At 38.3% G+C, this 18382-nt stretch overlaps 1 protein-coding gene across 1 annotated transcript in view; it reads right to left on the reverse strand.

The window, feature by feature from the left end:
* EXOC5 (exocyst complex component 5) overlaps positions 1–18335 on the reverse strand; it is a 64958-nt gene extending 46623 nt beyond the window's left edge. Inside the window, exon 1 of the mRNA XM_059373273.1 lies at positions 18252–18335. Coding sequence (XP_059229256.1) covers positions 18252–18278 — 27 coding nt within the window. The 5' untranslated portion in view covers positions 18279–18335. The remainder of the gene's footprint in view (positions 1–18251) is intronic.
* Between the last annotated feature and the right edge of the window lie 47 nt (positions 18336–18382).

Raw genomic sequence — 18382 nt, forward strand, 5'->3', positions numbered from 1 at the left:
TTGGGCAACAGAAATGTGGTATTTATTAATTCAGCAAATTTTGCTAAGCAATTGCTATGTGCTAGGCATAGTAGTAGAATATAGATGTTAATTCAACAGACAGGGTTCCTGCAAGGCCTCATAGGAATGATCTAGGTAAGGATGCCAACAATAAACAAGTACAGACAAAACTAGTTGTAATTGTGATAAATGTAAGCAAAAGAAAAGTCCTGGATCTAAGCCTACACAATAGGAACAGATGATGGGAAGACAGTAAGGGAGAGAAGACTGGCAAGAAGTAGGCATTACATATGCAAACTTTCAGAGGACCTAACAATTCAGCTGAGACTAGAATAAAGAAGAAAAATCAGCCAGACAATAATGGAACAAATATTTTTCCTATTAGGAAAGAGCAGATAGAACCTAACCTATTAGAGGAACTGAGAAGTAAGATAGACTAGATCACATGGACAACATCTGGAGAAACATGAGAGATGACAATTAGGGCCAACAGATAATAAACTTGTTTTTTATCATCATCTTCATCACCACCACCACCACACTGGTATTTGAGAGAATCGTTCACCAGTCTCATGTGAGAGGAGGAATGAGAGCACGAATTTCAGTCAGGCTGACAATAATCATCATGATAAGAATATGCATTGTGCACATTCTTATTATATGTATCAACAACTTGTATGTACCAACAAGAATAACATCTCACATAAATACTTTACATGTATTACTTCATTTACTATTCTCTTCATAAGACCTGTAAAGAAGGTCCTATTTTATCCTCACTATATGATGAGGAAACTAAAATTAAGAGAGCTTAATTACTTAACCAAGGTAACACAAGCTGAGCTGAGATTTGAATCATTCTGTTCTATTGCTATGTAAAACTGAATGGCAACTATGGGAAACTACAAGTAGTTCCCTGTACCTAAAGTTAGATGGTAAGTATAACAAGTGAAGCTAAAAAGTTAAAAACTGCCACATGAAGGCATATGCACATCACTGATCATGTCTTTTAAAATTTCTACTTATATTTATAAACATTCCAATCATATGACCCACCAATAATTCATACCAGTAATTTTATCAGACAACTGATACACTGTCACATGCCTGTCTGAAGGCAGAATCCAATATCAACTTTCAAACTGGTTCATATTTTATAAGAAAACCATAAAACCTTTACGACTGTTAACATCACTAATTGCTAAAAGAAAAAAGTAAACATTGAGCAGTAAGAACACAAAACAATATAAGTAGGTATTAAAAAAACTTTAAAACTTTACATTTTACCTATAAAGTCTCTTGTATAGCAGTCAAATAACTGAAAAATAGCTGTAATATTAATGCAGTTTCTCTCATAAGATTGCCATTATAGAGAAGCTATCTGATAGAATGGAGGCACAGAAAGTAAACAAGGTTGTTGGCTACTTTAAAAAAAAAAAGAACAGTTTATCCATGTGCTGACATGTTTGAGAATTAAGTCCTAACGATAAATTAGATCTCCCACGAAAGAAAACTTTTGGCCCTCTGAAATATAATTAACACATTTAACAAACATATGATCATTTAAATAATCAAACCTCTTCTCTGTCTACTTCATTTCTATTGAGATAAAAGTTTATGTATGTCAAAAAATTCTTTATTTACATATGTAAATTGGGAAACATTGACTCAAGATAAAGGAATTTGCTTAGAGCTACTTAGAACTTTAGAAACTGAGCTACTTCAAAACTTAAAAACTGACAAGAATATGAAATACTCCTAAATAATGTTGACAACAGCTAATTTTTAAGGGCTTATTATGTACCTAATACTTTACATACTTTAGCTCATTTAATACAAGTCTATGAGGTAGGTTTTATCAACATTGATTCATTTTATACCTATGCAACTGTGTGATACACACAGTTGATTTTATCTGATTTCAGAGGTCCAAATATTCACTTCTGGTAAAATCCAGAGCTTTTTCTTTAAAAGAGGCTAAATTGGGCACTTGGGTGGCTCAGTTGGTTAAGCGACTGCCTTCGCCCCAGGTCAGGATCCTTGAATCCCGGGATCGAGTCCCTCATCGGGCTCCCAGCTCCATCGGGAGTCTGCTTCTCCCTCTGACCTTCTCCCTTCTAATGCTCTCTCTCACTCTCAAATAAATAAAGAAAATCTTTAAAATAAATAAATAAAAGAAGTTAAATTAATTTAGAAAGTAGTCACGTCTTCCAAAAGTCCACAATACTCCCATAAATAACTTTACATAATAATCATGTTCCTTTTCCTTGTCATATTTTACACATGCACATCTAAGTAAATAATTAATAATCATAGTTCTCATGGGTTATTAATTTATTATTCGGTAAGAATAAATTGCAATTTATTATGGCAATTTTCAACTTTCAAACTTCATTGAAATTTACAGTTTGTTAATTTCAATATACCAGTTTTATTAAATTATATATATGTTTAAAAATTTATACATCAGCAGCCAAATATTTAACATGGTAAAAAAAAACAAGCAAGCATTTTTTAATATGAAATATTTCAATTTTCTCAAAATACAATATTCCTTCATTCAACAAATATTCATGGAGGGCCTAGTGCAGGTTACTGACTATTCTACAAACCCAGGAGATAGCAGTAAACAAGGCAGGAGAAAAATCTCTGCCCCTATGGATGTCATGAAAGGGAGGGACAAACAAATGAACAGATAAATGATAAATAAGAACTATGAAGAAAACTAAAGAGGATACAGAGTAATGGATTAAAGTAGTTATTTGGCAGAAATAATCAGGCAAGGGCTCTCTAAGAAAACAAATTTTGAACAAAGACCTGAACACAGCTAAGGAATAAGCTATGGAGGAAAGCAATGCTCCAAATAGAGAGAACAAACTGGACATAGGAGCAATGACAAGAGGCCAGAGTGACTAGAGCAGAGAATATTGTAGATGAGATACAAAACAGGTAGTAGGAGTCCAGAGCTTATGTCAAGGTCATAGAGGATGTACTATGATATACTTCCAGCTATTTACTGAAAAAAGGGCCAGATTCTGGAAGGGAGGACTCTCCAATATGCTAACAAATATATGCAGTTATGATTCTACTACTCCTTCCCCCTAAAAGAGCTATGACCATTTACTTGAGTACTGTGCACTAGGGAAAGGGGAACACTCAAACATTTTGAGGTCTGTTGTTTAGAAGGTCCTAGGTGATTCCAATACTTGATTGACTCCAAACATCATGGACTCAAGAAAGTGAGGACTTTCAGGAACCAAGAAATAAACGGATTCTTAGCCAAGATCCAGTGGCTCCACTACTCCAACTACTGGCCATTTCCCCAGTCTGCAAACATGTAACAGTGATAGACACACCTGATGACTGATGTAACTCCCAGCTGGGTCCTTGGTCCATAGAGTAAGAGCTTTTATAGTGGGGAAGTCCAAGGTGTCTCTGAAATTGCCTCTACTCGATGTAGTAAATGAGGTGGAAGGGCAAAATTTAGTGTCACTCTTAAAGGTCTAAAACAAGGATGAGCAATTTTTTTTCTTAAGGAGCCATACAGTAAGTATTTTAGGCCTATAAGCCATACAGTTTTCTTACAACCATTAAACTCTGCAGCCATAGTACAAATGTAGCCATAGACAATGAATAAACAAAAGGGCATGGCTGTCTATCAGTAAAACTCTAAAAACAGTGTCTACCCCATGCCAACGTCTTATCTAAAGAATGCTGGAGTTACATTCCTCATAATTTTCTCACCTAATTCATTAGTCTGGGTCTTGCCAGACAAATCCTGGGAGGTGATTATCTCAAAATCAACCAGAAAGTAGCCCATTATAGGTGTCATGCCAGATGTAGTATCTCCTATCCTCACGGTATATGGCTAATGATTTGGCAGATACACTATTTTCTATCCCTATTAAAAAAGAGGATCAGACATGGAACAGACAATGGTATACATTACAGCTTTGCTTCAAGACCATGTGAACTCTCCTACTTCTATTATAACATAATCTGTACCATTTGGACGTTCTGAAGAACATCTTACTGATTCATCATATGTAACTAACATCATTGGAGAGGTCTTCATAAGATATATGCACTCAAGAGACTGCTATATACTATACAAAGATGCAAGGGCACATTGAATCGGTAAAATTTTAAGGTAATCGGGGCATGCCAAGACATCTCACCTAAAGTAAAGGACAATTATTGTACCTTGTACCTTCCACCACAAGGACACACAATACCTGATAGGCCTTTCCAGGTTCTGAATGCACATGCTCTGGCACATATATCAAGTGACATAAAAGCAGGAAAGGGCTGTGCACAAGTTGGGGCCAGACAACCAACACTGCTGTCTGGGTCATACAACTTCACACACCGTATAGTATTAAAGGAATCAAGTGTTTACTAAAGGTATCAGTTTTGAGAAACAATGCCAAGTGGAGTTGTGGCAAGCGCAGTAGGATAATCACAATACAGATATCTGGATAATAAAGCAAGACCATGTCATCTATAGCAGAGAACTATAGACCTTTTAAGAAATAACTCCTGATGTGCCACTGGACCCTGGCAGAGATAGCACACCTAACCACACAGCATGAAGTGAACATGTATCCAGAACTTTACAGCATCAGTTGGGTTCTAATAGACTCATGAAGTTATTATGTCAAGTGGACTGAGGAACTCGTCATCTTAAGATGGATGGAGTAAACCCAGAATCAGATATGAATAAAACCAGAAAGCTAACTGCATAAGCATAAAGTCCAAACTCCCATGATCTCTACCATTATTGCACTAGCATTCCTCCTTCAATTAACATATATAGCCTTATGGGGGATCTCTTACAACCAGGTGATGGAGAAGGAAAAAGCCTGTGCTTGGTTTTGGAGAGTTGGCTAGGCATGCAGGTATCAACTAAAAATGGACAGCAGCTGCAATTAAAACCTCACTCAGGTGGCCTTGAAATTCAGCAGCAAGAAAAAAAAAAAATCCTCTGAACAGGCAAAGCATTGCAAAATATACCTGCTCATCAGATTAGGTGGACAGAGAATGGACCTTAGGTTAGCATATATATGGAGTCAAAGACAATGGCAAAGGGACTGGCCCAGTCCCCTATGAGAGGGGAAAATTAGAAGACTGAGGATGGAGGAATCTGGGATAGAGGCATGTGGATGGATACATGTAAGTGAGCACAGAGTGTGAAGATCTCTGTATCACCAGCCATCTACCATAGAAGAAGAATCAAACAATCAGGTAGACAAAATGACTCTATCAGTTGACATCAGTCTGCCTTTGCCTAGCATCAGCACCCTGGGGACATGAACAGAGACAACACAGCCCCAAGAGCATGAGGTCCTACTTACTAAAGCTGATCCAGCTATCATCAAAGTTCAATATCGAGCCTAACAGTAACAAAGACCAACTTTAAGCCCCTGAAAGAGCCACATCCTTCAAGCAAACTAATCAACCACGTAGTAGCATGTTGATTACATTAGTTCCTTTCCAGTCTAGATAAGTAATTCATTCTGACAGGAATAGAAACATTTGAGTTGGTTATGCCTCTCCTCAGAGGGAATATTGTTTCTGTGGCACTGGGTCCCACATACCACATCACCTCAAAGGACCCACTTTACAGCAAAGGAGGTGAACATGGATCCAATGGTCATATCATAGACCACACCACCCAGAAGCTACTAGTCTGACAGGGCATTGGAACAGCCTGCTAAAGGCACAGCTGAAGTTCAGAGAAAATAACTATAAAGATGGAGCACTATTCTCCAAAAGGCAGTATATATTCTGAATTTAAAACCTTTATATCATGCTGTGTTCCCACAGGAAAAACATAAGTCTGAGAACAATGCACAAAAGCAGAAGTGGTCCTGCTTATAATGACTCTCAATTTGTGCTTTCTAGTCCTACAATTTTGGGGTCTAGAGAGAGGTCTGATCTCCAAAGGCAAAGATCTCTTCACCTGGGAATAAAATAAAAGTCCCATTAAACAATAACTATGAGTGCTGCCTGGGCACTTCAGCTGCTTACATCCAGTGGATAAAGGCAAGAAGAGGAATGACTATCTTTGGCAGAGGCAACTGATTCTAATCAGAAGGTAGGGCTGCTATTACATCATAGGTGCAGGAACAATATTTGTGACACACAGATCTCTTCATGGAGATCTCTTGGTACTCTTTTGACCAATTCTGAAAGTACACAAACAAGCACAGCAACCCTGGCCTAAGAAGGGCATGGTAACCAGTAAAGCCACCAAGATTAGCAGAGGCATTTAGGTGAAGGTAAGGGAGTATTAGAATGGAGACTAGAGAAGGGAAACAGAGACTAGAGAAATGAGTATCAGTTGTAACCTGAAACCCGCCACAATAGTGGGAGCCATAGTTCACCCTACTTACCTCCTAATTTTCCCCCCAATTGGAACGTGAGAGGAGCTGCTTCCCAAGTATATAGGAAAAGGTGGAGTCTAGTGGCACAGGAGTGGTTTGTGGTAGACATAATGATATGTCATCCAGATCTCCCTTCAAGAAAGGTCTTGTTCTAGCAGCTAGCAGTGTGGTGCTATCAGCAGAGAACTTTCAGCCAGCAGTATTTTCAGGGATCACTTCAGTGGCAAAGAACGAATTCACTCAATGTCATACTTTTCCCAGTGTGATCTAGCAATACCTAAGATAGGGATTTTTTTTATAAAGGCCCAACCACTTTGGTTCAAAGCAGGACAACTCTGACAGTTCATTTTTGTTCCAGAACCCCCCACTGGGGCCAATAACACTGTCACGCGGCCAACACCATAGCTCTCTCTCTCTCTCTCTTTTTTTTTTTTTAAGGTTTTATTTATTTATTTGACAGACAGAGATCACAAGTAGGCAGAGAGGCAGACAGAGAGAGAGGAGGAAGCAGGCTCCCTGCTGAGCAAAGAGCCCGATGCGGAGCTCGATCCCAGGACCCGGAGATCATGACCTGAGCCGAAGGCCTCAAACCACTGAGCCACCCAGGTGCCCACCATAGCTCTCTTTATCCACAGGCCCAATCCTGCATCCTAACCTTGTCCCTTCACAGATATTCATTCCAAGGGTTCCTCCTAGTAAATATTCTGCACACTAAACTCTGTCTCAAAGTCTGCTTTTCAGAGAACTCAACCTGCAATACTGTGGTAGTTGAGAGATAATGGTAATAGTTCAGATGAAAGTGACAATGGTGAAGATACTAAGGAATGATCGGGTTCATGACATTTTAAAGGATGTATTCATTCAAACTGCTGGATTGGATATGGGGAGAAATTTAAAAAGGAAATTATGATTACTCATGGAGGATTGCAGCCTGAACAACTAACTGTGTGAATAGTGGGTGGTGTCATTTACCAAGACTGGGAAAAGATGGAAAGAGGGAGTGAGGAAACAACTTATGCTTTGCATATGATCTGTTGTGGACATCTATTCGATATACAGTAAGAGAAAATGCAGAGCACATAATGAGAAAAATAAGTTTGTATTACAGGGAAGAACTAGAGCTAGATATAATTTTAGAGTTATTTAAAATCTCAGAACTAGATGACATCTAGGAAAGAAAAGAACATGTCAACAACATTCAAATAGATGGAGGAAAAGGATCCAACAAAAGAGACAAAAGCAGGAAGGATCAGTAGAGGGAGGAGGAAAAATCAGAAGAGAACAGTGTCCTGGAAGTAAAGTACAGGTTTTACCCTCAAAGACAATTGAATTATGACAAGAGTTTAAGATAAATCAGCTACAGCTCTCAATGGAATGCAAGTTCCAAAAAAGCAAAAAGCAAAACAAAACAAAATGCTTTCTGCTTATAAAACCAAATAAATCCCAGGAACTTGCTCTCTAACATGTAACCTTGCTGCAAAGGCATTTACAATAAGAAAGACAGCCAAACTAACAGATTTTAAGACTTCCAAATGACCAACTCACCCCAAAGTATTCTCAAAGACACCTGTCAACAATTCCCCCCAAAAAATCTTTTAGAATTTCACAAACCTAAGTTACATCCTTACCTTCTACTTTACTACAGTAATTAAAAGCAAAAATTGTCCCCCAAAAAACAAAAACCTCAGAAGTATGCACCACAGACTAAAACACTACCATATTAAGTTCAACTTTACATACTTGATTATTGTGTCAGTCTGTTAAACTGATTTTGTATTTTTTACAACTGCTACCAGTTGTAAGGAAACCATGGAGTTTGTGGTCACTTCTACTAAAAATTAAGAAATCATGCTCTTGGAGAGGAACATAAATCCCTAATTTAACATTGTTTCTTTGATAAAACTAAACTTCTATGTTTTCTTAAAGTATCTTTCCCAAAAATAGATTGAATGCAATGTGTTACAACCACCCACAAACTAAAAATAAACTGTAATATTTTCCCCTAGCCTAGATGAAAAAAATAAATAAGGCTCAGAGGATTTCATAAGGAAGTATTTCGGGGTCCTATTAAAGCACTAACCCATGGGTTCACAAGTACTACCTATAAAGTATTTTTATTACATTTATTGTGCATATCACTGCCAAATTAATCTTTAAAACACTGCTTTCTTTTAGTCAGAAACTTCCTATGCAATTCCTAAGCTACTAAGCTCACACTCTAACATCCACCTTTAAGGTTCTTATCTTACACTTCCTATCCAACTTCTTTTACCTCCAAAATGAACAGCCATATTACCATCAGCCTATTCCAGTCTTCTCTTCACATCTATGCTACCTCTGCCTCTTTACCTGTGGCCAGGTAACTCATCCCACGAGGATATTCTTTCTCTTCCAACAATCTAAACACCTTTTTATATTTACTCAAAGCCCAGCTCAATTCCTATTTCCTCCTTGAAGAGCTCCATCCCTACATGACTTTCCCTGATTTTTTCATTTAAACCCCTAACAACGCTTAAAAATTCAAATCTCAACACAGAACAATACTGACACTTGTATCATTTATTGTTTTATAATAACTTTTATAAGTTTCACTCTTCTTCTCACTTAAATTGAAACCAAGCATAGCATCTGTCATACATTTCGCTTGCTTCCAACTGGGGTCAACAGAATAATACTGAGCACCACAGATGCACAGTAAGTCAAAACACTTGCTAAATTGGGGCCATGGCCAAATCTCCTGCAAAGGATCTTGAAAAATCAAGCCTTGTTCCACATATCCAAAACCACAAAGGCAGTACTACCACTCCACACTCCAAAAATAAATAACAGGCATTCCCAATTTTGGAAAACTCAAAATTTCAATAAAAACCAAATATGAACCTTATGCAATTCTGGCACTGGAACTAAATTTTACTACATTTAGCCTCTCCTTTTTAACCTCATTTGATTTGTTTTTCAAGAGACTGTGTTTTATGGGGGATTAATAGATAAAGTACATTTAGTAAGTATTGTTTTTTTTCTTTAAAGCACTATAAACCCTTTATTTTGTGTCAGTCTGGTGAAGTAGAAAGGTAGGAAGATAAAGCACATTAAGACACTTAAATGGCAACTAAGGCAAACTCTGCCAAAGTAAGTTTGAAAATTATCGGCAACACTATAAGATGAATAATTTTACTTATTTTTTTTAAGATTTTATTTATTTATTTGAGAGACAGTGTGCACTTGAGAGAGAAAAGAAGAGCACAAAGTTAAGTGAGGGGCAGAGGGAGAAGCAGTCTCTCCACTGAGCAGGGGTCCCAATGTGGGGCTCCATCCCAGGACTCTGGGATCATGACCTGAGCTGAAGGCAGAAGTTTAACTGAATGAGCCACCCAGGTGCCCCACTTTTCTAAAGTCAATTTTAACATTCCAACTTGAAGGGCATGCTAGCTCTTTAAACTATGATAAAATTAGCCAATTAATCACATTAGAATTATTTTGAAGATGACTAATTCGTGGTACTTAAGAATTTTATGAAGTATTTTAGATTCTGTTATGCAAAATCTCTCTTCAGAATAGAATGTATCTCACTTCTGACAGTAAAGTAATATCTGATTTCTATGCCCCAAAGAGAAAGGTAACAGAATGTTATAGTATTTTTTTTATACCAGTCTCAAAAGAACCACAGAATAGGGTTAAAAATTGCAAAACTAGGGGTGCCTGGGTGGCTCAGTGGGTTAAAGCCTCTGCCTTTGGCTCAGGTCATGATCTCAGGTCCTGGGATCGAGCCCCACGTCAGGCTCTCTGCTCATTGGGGAGCCTGCTTCCCCCTTTCTCTGCCTGCCTCTCTGCCTGCTTGTGATCTCTGTTTCTCTCTCTCTCTCTCTGTTAAAGAAATAAATAAAATCTTAAAAAAAAAAAAATTGCAAAGCTAGAGGGGTGCCTGGGTGGCTCAGAAGGATAAGTGTCTGATTCTTTGATTTCAGCTCAGGTCTTGGGATCTCAGGGTCTTGGGATCAAGCCCCACGCTGGGCTCTGTGCTTAGCGTGGAGTTGGCTTGTTCCTCTCTGCTCCACTCCCATTCGTTCTCTCTCTCTCTCTAAATATCTCTAAAATAAAGAAATAACATTAAAAAAAATGTTTAAAGCTAGAATGGTCATTAAATATCATCTTACTCTAGACCCTTCATCTCATTTTTATATATAAGTAACTAAAGCAATGAAATTTAAATCTTGTCAAGGTATTAAACCAGTATTCAAATCAGGTATTTTTCCACTCTATTATGGTGTCTTTTAAAATTATATAAACACCCTGAAAATTATCACTTAAAGTATCTAACAAATCTTACATTAGCATTTCAAATCAAATATATTTACAAATTTACACATTACATATATTTACACACACTTAACAAATGCCTCTGGGATCAAATTAAGCAAATAGATCCAAGGACTCGCTCACTTAAAAAAAAAACTTTTTACAGATTTATTCATTTTAGAGAGCTAAAGGGGGGGGGGGGCAAAGGGAGAGGGAGAGCAAGAATCCCAAGCAGACTCCCTGCTGAGCGCAGAGCCCGCCAACCCAAGCTGAAATTAAGATGTGGACGCTCAATAATCGTGAGCCACCCAGATGCCCTGGAATCATTTATTTTTTTGATTCATTACATCCCTAGAAAGCCAAGATGTCTACATATGATAAAGTTAACTACATTCTGTTACTACTATTTTTATATTTCAATTCCAAGGAAAGAAAATCGCATCAGAAAAGTTAGCATACATTTTTAAAATATCTTATATATATAAATTTTTAAATATTTATTTATTTATTTATTTGACAGACAGAGATCACAAGTAGGCAGAGGCAGGCGGAGAGACAGGAGGAAGCAGGCTCCTTGCTGAGCAGAGAGCTCGATGCGGGGCTCGATCCCAGGACCCTGAGATCATGACCTGAGCTGAAAGTAGAGGCTTTAACCCACTGAGCCACCAAGGCGCCCCTATAAAAATTTTTAAACTGTGTATCACTCAACTCCTGAGCACAACAGGGGCTCAATATTTTACACTAATTACACACACACAGTCAACAAATGATCCTCAACTTAAAGACTTATTCATTTCAGAAGTTCACCACCTGGTTGGTTTGATTAGAGAATTCAGACTACAAAATACTCAAATGTAAACCCACTACTCTTTAAGCATCTGCCTCTACCTCCACCACTCTAAGGAGAGTGATAGAGGTCTACTAAATCTTGGTGTAGATAAGGAGTTGATCAGCCCTGTTCTAATCATTTACTGCTACATAATAACCACTCCAATAAATGAATGGCTTAAAATAAGAATGATGATGACTTTGTTCACAAATCTGCTATTTAGGTAGGACTCAACAGAGAAATCTCATCTGTTTCATGTCACATCTGCTGAGGCAGTTCAACTTGGGGCTAGAAGACCTACTTTCAAGTTAACAAGTTGATGTTGATCGTAGTCTGGGAGTTCAGTCAACCAAAAGCCTGGATTCTCCCAATGGGCAATGTAGCGTAGTTGCTAGATTCTAAGGGGGGAATCTAAAGAAGGTCAAGCACATCGACTTTCATGATCTAACCTTGGAAATCACATAAGCAACACTTCTGATACAGTTATAGACCTGCCTAGATTCAAGAAGGGAGCACGGGCCCTACCCCTCTGTGGGCACAGCATCAACATCCCATTATAGGATAATTAAGATCTGCAGCCATCCTGAAAAACACAACCTTCCACAGCACCTTTCTGTTATTCTCTCCTACTGTTATCTCCTCCCTCTAGGATTATTTCCTATTAGTCTTCTTTGAAGATTTTTTTCTCCCTGACTATTCTCAATCTAGTCCTCTTCCCAACCCACTTACCAATAATAATTTTAAAAAGCTATACTCTTCTATGGCATTCTGCTAAGCCATTTAAATTTATCAACTCATTTAATCTTGCAAATAAACCTCTAAGGTACGTACTGTTACTATCCCCATTTTATAGAGAAGAAAAAGGTATGAAAAGATTAGGTAACTTGTCAAAGATCACAAAATAGTAATAGACAAAGCTGAGAGATGCCATCCATTCCTAAGTCTATCTAACTGCCACCCATAAAGAGTAACAACTCCCATGATAATTTGTATCTCTAGCTGTAGTTTTCTTCTGAGTTACTAATTCATATTTCCCACTGCCCTCTGGACTTCTCCACCAGAATATCTTACTAAAAATTTAAAATGTATTTAAAAAAAAAAATACATTATTCCTTCCCCCTGAAAGGTTCCTTCCTGTTTTCTCTGTCACAGTTACTTCCCAACTTCAAAAATTTGGAATTAACTCCTCAGTAACCAAAATTTTTTGATTCTTCTTCAAAATGTCATTCCACATTTGTTATCTTCTCTGTCCCCACTGAATTTCACCTGCCTGAATTAATCAATCAATAGATAATTCTGGACTACCTACCAAGACAAGAACTATGCCAGGTTGGGTACACCCTCTATTTTCCCAACTATCAATCTTTTCCCCCACTGAAAGCCATTCTTCACAGTAACATTAAAATCATCTGCCTCTCCACTCCTCTCTCCCCACTCAAAAAGTCGTATCAGCTTCCATAAGCGTAGCCTGTAAGGAGGCCTTCTCAAAGATTCCACCAAACTGCCTCTGTGGTCTCAGTGCCTTGCTATGGGCCACCACTCCACATGCCTAAAACATGCATACTCAGACCCTATCTTTCCTAAACACACCACACCTTAAAAATCAGTCACTTCTGTCTCTGCCTTGGAATGCCCTTCTGCTTGAAAAGTCTCTACTCACCTATCAACACCCAATTTACATGTCATTACTTTATGAAAACTTTCCTAATTATCCCAGGAAGAGATTCTGTACTTGTACAACAGTCTTATCTATTAATGTGTTTCCCTGTGATACCATAAAATAATAAGAAATGTATACTTTATTTTAAGAAATACATATTTTAGTCTTTGTACTCAACTCCTAAGGCCTTTGTTTTTTCCTAAGTGATAAATGTGCTAGGAACATCTTTTGTTCTAATATTTGATCTTTGACCCTGGTTCCTGACACAGAGCTCCTAAAACCCTTGTAATTTCCTAAGTGATGTAATTGATAGTACTGTCTTACATGGAACTCCTAAATCTTGTAATTTCCTGAGTGACAGAAGTGTCTTTTGTTCTACTGAAGCAATAGGGCTCCTGGATGGAGGCTGGTCACCAGAAAGATCAAACATGATTAGAAGCCCCTCTACTCCTGAGTTAACTAAGTTAATAACTGGTAATTCCTATGTGATGAAGCCTCCATAAAAATCCCTAAAGTATGGTTCAGAGAGTTTCTAGGCTGCTGAATACATCAAGGTACTGGGAGGGTGGTACACCCAGGGAGCGCTTGAAAGTGCTACACTCTTTCCCCCATCCTTGCCCTAGGCATCTCTTCCATCTGGTTGTTCCTGAGTCATATCCCTTTAAAATAAACTAGTAATCTAGTTAGTAAACCATTTTCCTGAGTTCTGTGAGCTGTTTCAGCAAATTATCAAACCTGAAGAGGGAGTCTTGAGAACTCCAATTTATAGCTAGACTGTCAGAAGCACAGGTGACAACTTGGACTGCAACGGGTATCTAAAATGGGGACATACTTATGGTACTGAGCCCTTAACTTCTGGGTTCTGAGGTAACTCCCAGTAGACCGTGTCAGAACTGAAATGAATTACAGAACACCCAGCGTCTGCTGGAAAACAGAAATGTTGTAGGTGAAATCCCCATATATCTGGTGTCAGAGTAAGGAGACTAGCCTTGGTGTTGACAGGACAGAGTTCTTTTCCTTTCACTCCCCCAACTAGGTTTTTAACTTAAACCATGTTTTAACTCCAGTACTTGAGATGACTTCTGCCCTAGTACTCAATAAATGTTTGCTGAATGAACACATTTTCTCAAATACATGATAATTAATTAATTAGTAGCCAGGTTCCACAATTATCTAACAGCTAATATGGCTAAAACAAGTAGCATTTCAGCAACCAGAAGGTAAAGGGGGCAGTCTTTACTTATATATCTCATGTTTGTTAATATATATTTACCTAGTTAATTGAACAAGAGAGATCTTTTTTCAGTAACTGTGTTTAAATATTTTGTAACTTAGTTTGAAAACTCAAGAAACATAAATGTATCTGTGTGCAAAAATGTGTTCTTGGCTATTTAAATTCTAATCTGGAGGTCAAACAACCATTGTTACCATGTTCAAAATACCTGACCTCAAATAAAATTATCAAGGCGCCTATACTTAACAAGAAAGAAAACACTTAAATTCCAAATCCTGGCATTTAGGATCTCGATCTCTACAGTTAAACCCCCAATTTACCTTACATGCAATTCCTCTTCTTTATGCATGCTATACTACAGCCAAAGTAGAACTCTTCCCTTGCCTCAAGGATCTACACTTACTTCCCTTTTTTGTCTTGGATTTTATTGTCTGCTTTATTAAAAAGTCCTTCCACCCAGCTGTACAAACTCAAATCTAGCAGATCCTTACTGTATCACTCAAATACCACTTCCTAATCCTTTCCACTTCTGGAGGTAATCTTCCCATTCTCTCAATTCCTATAACACTTTATCTTTAACACCATTTATAAATTTATTTCCAATGTAAACCGTTATATATCTTCATTCTCTCTCCATATTTAATAATAAGGGCAGGTTCTATATGTAACTCAACATTGTCCAAAGTACATTTCATGGAATTCACAAAATTAACAAGCAGTAGAAAAGATAATCGTCTCATGGTCAACTAGTTTGGGAAATAAACTTCTCAGAACCTTTAATATACTAAGGTATGATGTAACTCTCTCAGAAAGCAAGATATGCCCATTTCCAAAACTTACTTGGTCTCTAAACCATTTTCGATTTTTTGCAGCTCATTCCATAGTATTACTATTTCTAAGGCATGCCTTTGATATATGTGCTGCCTAAGCAAGCACTCTATGGCATGCTTTTGAGACATGCAGCCTCATTAATCTTGGCACCTTATCTTGAACTTAATAGGTATTCAACAAATATTTGTTGAATGAATGGGTAATAGATCCTGGTTAACAATAGACTCTACCATAAAGGCAGCCTGCCCAAAAAGAAGACTCCAGGAATGACAGAAGAGAAAAACAGCAAGTGAGAGGGAAGTACAATGTCCTCAATTGTGCAGTAAGAAAAGAAAGAAATACTTACAACAACAGAAGAATTCACTACCCCAGCCACTTTTTTATATGCAGGGAACATAATCTAAACCACATGGGAAAGCCTGTTTACAATGTCCACCCTGAAGGAATAATTTAGCTCACTGGAGATAGAATCTTTCAGAAAATTTGTCAACAAGGGTTGAAACTATGAAGGTATTCTTGCCAATTTCTAGAATATACACTATTAAAGTAACTGAATCATCTAAACTTTAGCATTTCTGCCAAATGAAGAAATATCCTGGAGTTTGATTTCGTCATATGAGGGTGCTTACGTTATAAAAGGAAGTCTCACAGGACCAACACTAAGATTTTAAAAGAAGTAGAGTTAACACTTAAAAAACTTCATGGATTCAAAGCATAATTTTGTATTGATGTAACCTCTTTTTCAATGTGGAAATGAAAGGAGAATTCAACTTAATCATGCATTAAAACCAGGATGCATAAAAACAAAATATCCTGACTACATCCTGAACTGTTTCCTACAGCTCTCCAGCTGTGACTAAGAAATGGAAGGGAAAAAGACACTCCCTGACATGTCCTACAATCTAGATCCTACGGCAGTAGCAACAGGAAATAGCAGCAATGACTGAGGTTTGTTTTTTATTTTCCTCCTCACTCTAACGCAAAGACCAACTTTTCACGTAGGGAGGAAAGCTTACCCAAGAATAGAGTGCACTGTAGGCTGAAAAGATAAATACATTTCTTAATTGTAACTATTAACATTTAGTTATAACTTTTAACATAATGGGCTTTTAAATGTGATGAAGCAACAAGAGAAGGTCACATGATTTAAGATCTATAAGCATGTTTAAGGTTGCCCTATGAACCCTCTGGCAGACAGGACTGGTCTGTCTCTATCACTGATCAGTTAAGACAATTACCAGCTATACATAACAAGTCACTCAGCTACATTACACCCTAATTTGGTTCAATTACTTTATTAAATAGCATGATCTTAGAAAGCAAATATATATTTATTTCACAGTCATACACACACACACACATACACACACACACACAAACACACACATATATCCCCTTTACTCTTGGGGGGGCAAAAATCAAATATATTTTCAGTTAAGTTAGGTGGAGTCATGTGGTCAAACATCTAAAGAAAAATAGACATAATATGCATAATATGGTCTGAGATACAGAATTCATTAAGTCACAGGTTAATGCTTTATGAACTCTGTAAGAAAATAGTAAGTTTTCTATGAATAGCTGACTGGTCACATATTTCATTTAGCAAATTAAAGATCTCAATTTCATATACAGCTTTCTATCTTCATAAGATGTGAAAGTTAAAACAAGGAACTACAGAACTGTTTAGAATCTTACCCAGAAACACACAGTAAAAGCTTTTAACAAAAGAGTGTCTCTCTGCTCCTGCATCAATCAATAAACAGATGGCACGATTTTGGAATTAGAGAAGTTAACACAATATACCTCTTAACACATCTGAGAACATACAATTAATATTTCCAAATTCTTTCTTGTAATTATAATCGTTCACTCACAAATTACTATTTGATTATTAGTTATTATAACAATGGTACGTTATTCCTCTCAACAAAAGCATTATCTACCCAAGAGCTCACAGGAACCCAAAATATAGTAACAGTAACAAATGAAAAGTTCCCAAATGTTGTAAAAACTGTGGCATTCAAATTTTAAGCCAAAAACCTGCTGACTCAAGCAGAAAAAGAATCCAATCCTCACTTGCAGAACCCTAATCTTCTCACTTACCACACTTGCGCTATTCAATTTGAAACACACACACAGAAAGGGATTTTGCTTCCTTTTCCTTTACATCTCTGTTTTCATTTCTTTTACAAAAAGAGATCCTTCGTATGTTTCATTGTTTGGTGGTCCAATTAGAATTTTCCTCTTCTATTTATCTCAAACATCATAGCTTCTTCTTATATTGAATTTCACTAAATTAAATTTTAAGTTTTAGGGAGTGAAAACGTTCAAGAAAACACGTTTGAATCCTCATTGTCTCAGGCGCTAAGGATTCTCCAGCTTGCGGTTACATGGCTTTCAAATACATTTAAATTCCTGGAGACCCGAACATAAATGTTAATTTCCAGTTTCGCCTCCCCCTTAAGTCTGAAGGGCTAAGTAGGCCTTTATTGTCCTAAAAATAAAAAACACTTCAACCTTCTCGAATGTGAAGGAAAACTGGCAGGCACCTGAGGGCCACTTGTACCGTTTACTAATGGAATAACTGCAATTACTCAACAGCAAGAAGCCCCCAGTCGTCCCAATCTCAGGTGGTCCCCTTCGAATATTACGCGAGGATCCAAGCGACAAGACGGGGCTCGCCCAACCTGGGGCTGCAGGCTCTTCTCTCCGCGCCCTGAGTCAGCCTTTCCCACTTCTCATCCCGAGCACATCTTTCAAACCCTAAACCTCCGAGGCTCCCCTCCAACCCTGCGGACAAAACCAGCCCTCCTCCTTTCGGACTCCAGTTCCCTTCCCTGCCCACCTCCCCACCCGGGTCCCCAAGCCACCCCTCCCCCATTTCACGCTCCGCCCGCGCCGCCACCGGAGCCGCCACCCCACCCCTCGCCTTTCGCACCTTTCCTCCCCTCCGCCCGCCCACCTCGCTGCCCGCACCCCGGGCCGGCCACTCCCCGAAGAGCCGCCGGGGCTCACCTCGAAGAGCTCGGCCGTCGTAGCCATCCCGGCCGGCTGAGACGCTCGCCTCGCACTGGAAGCCGTCTCTTCTTCACATGCTGCGCCTCAGCGGCGCCGCGCACAGGTCCCCTCTTGGCTCGCCAGCTCTG

This window comes from Mustela nigripes, chromosome 13 (assembly GCF_022355385.1).
Source record: "Mustela nigripes isolate SB6536 chromosome 13, MUSNIG.SB6536, whole genome shotgun sequence".
NCBI lineage: Eukaryota > Metazoa > Chordata > Mammalia > Carnivora > Mustelidae > Mustela > Mustela nigripes.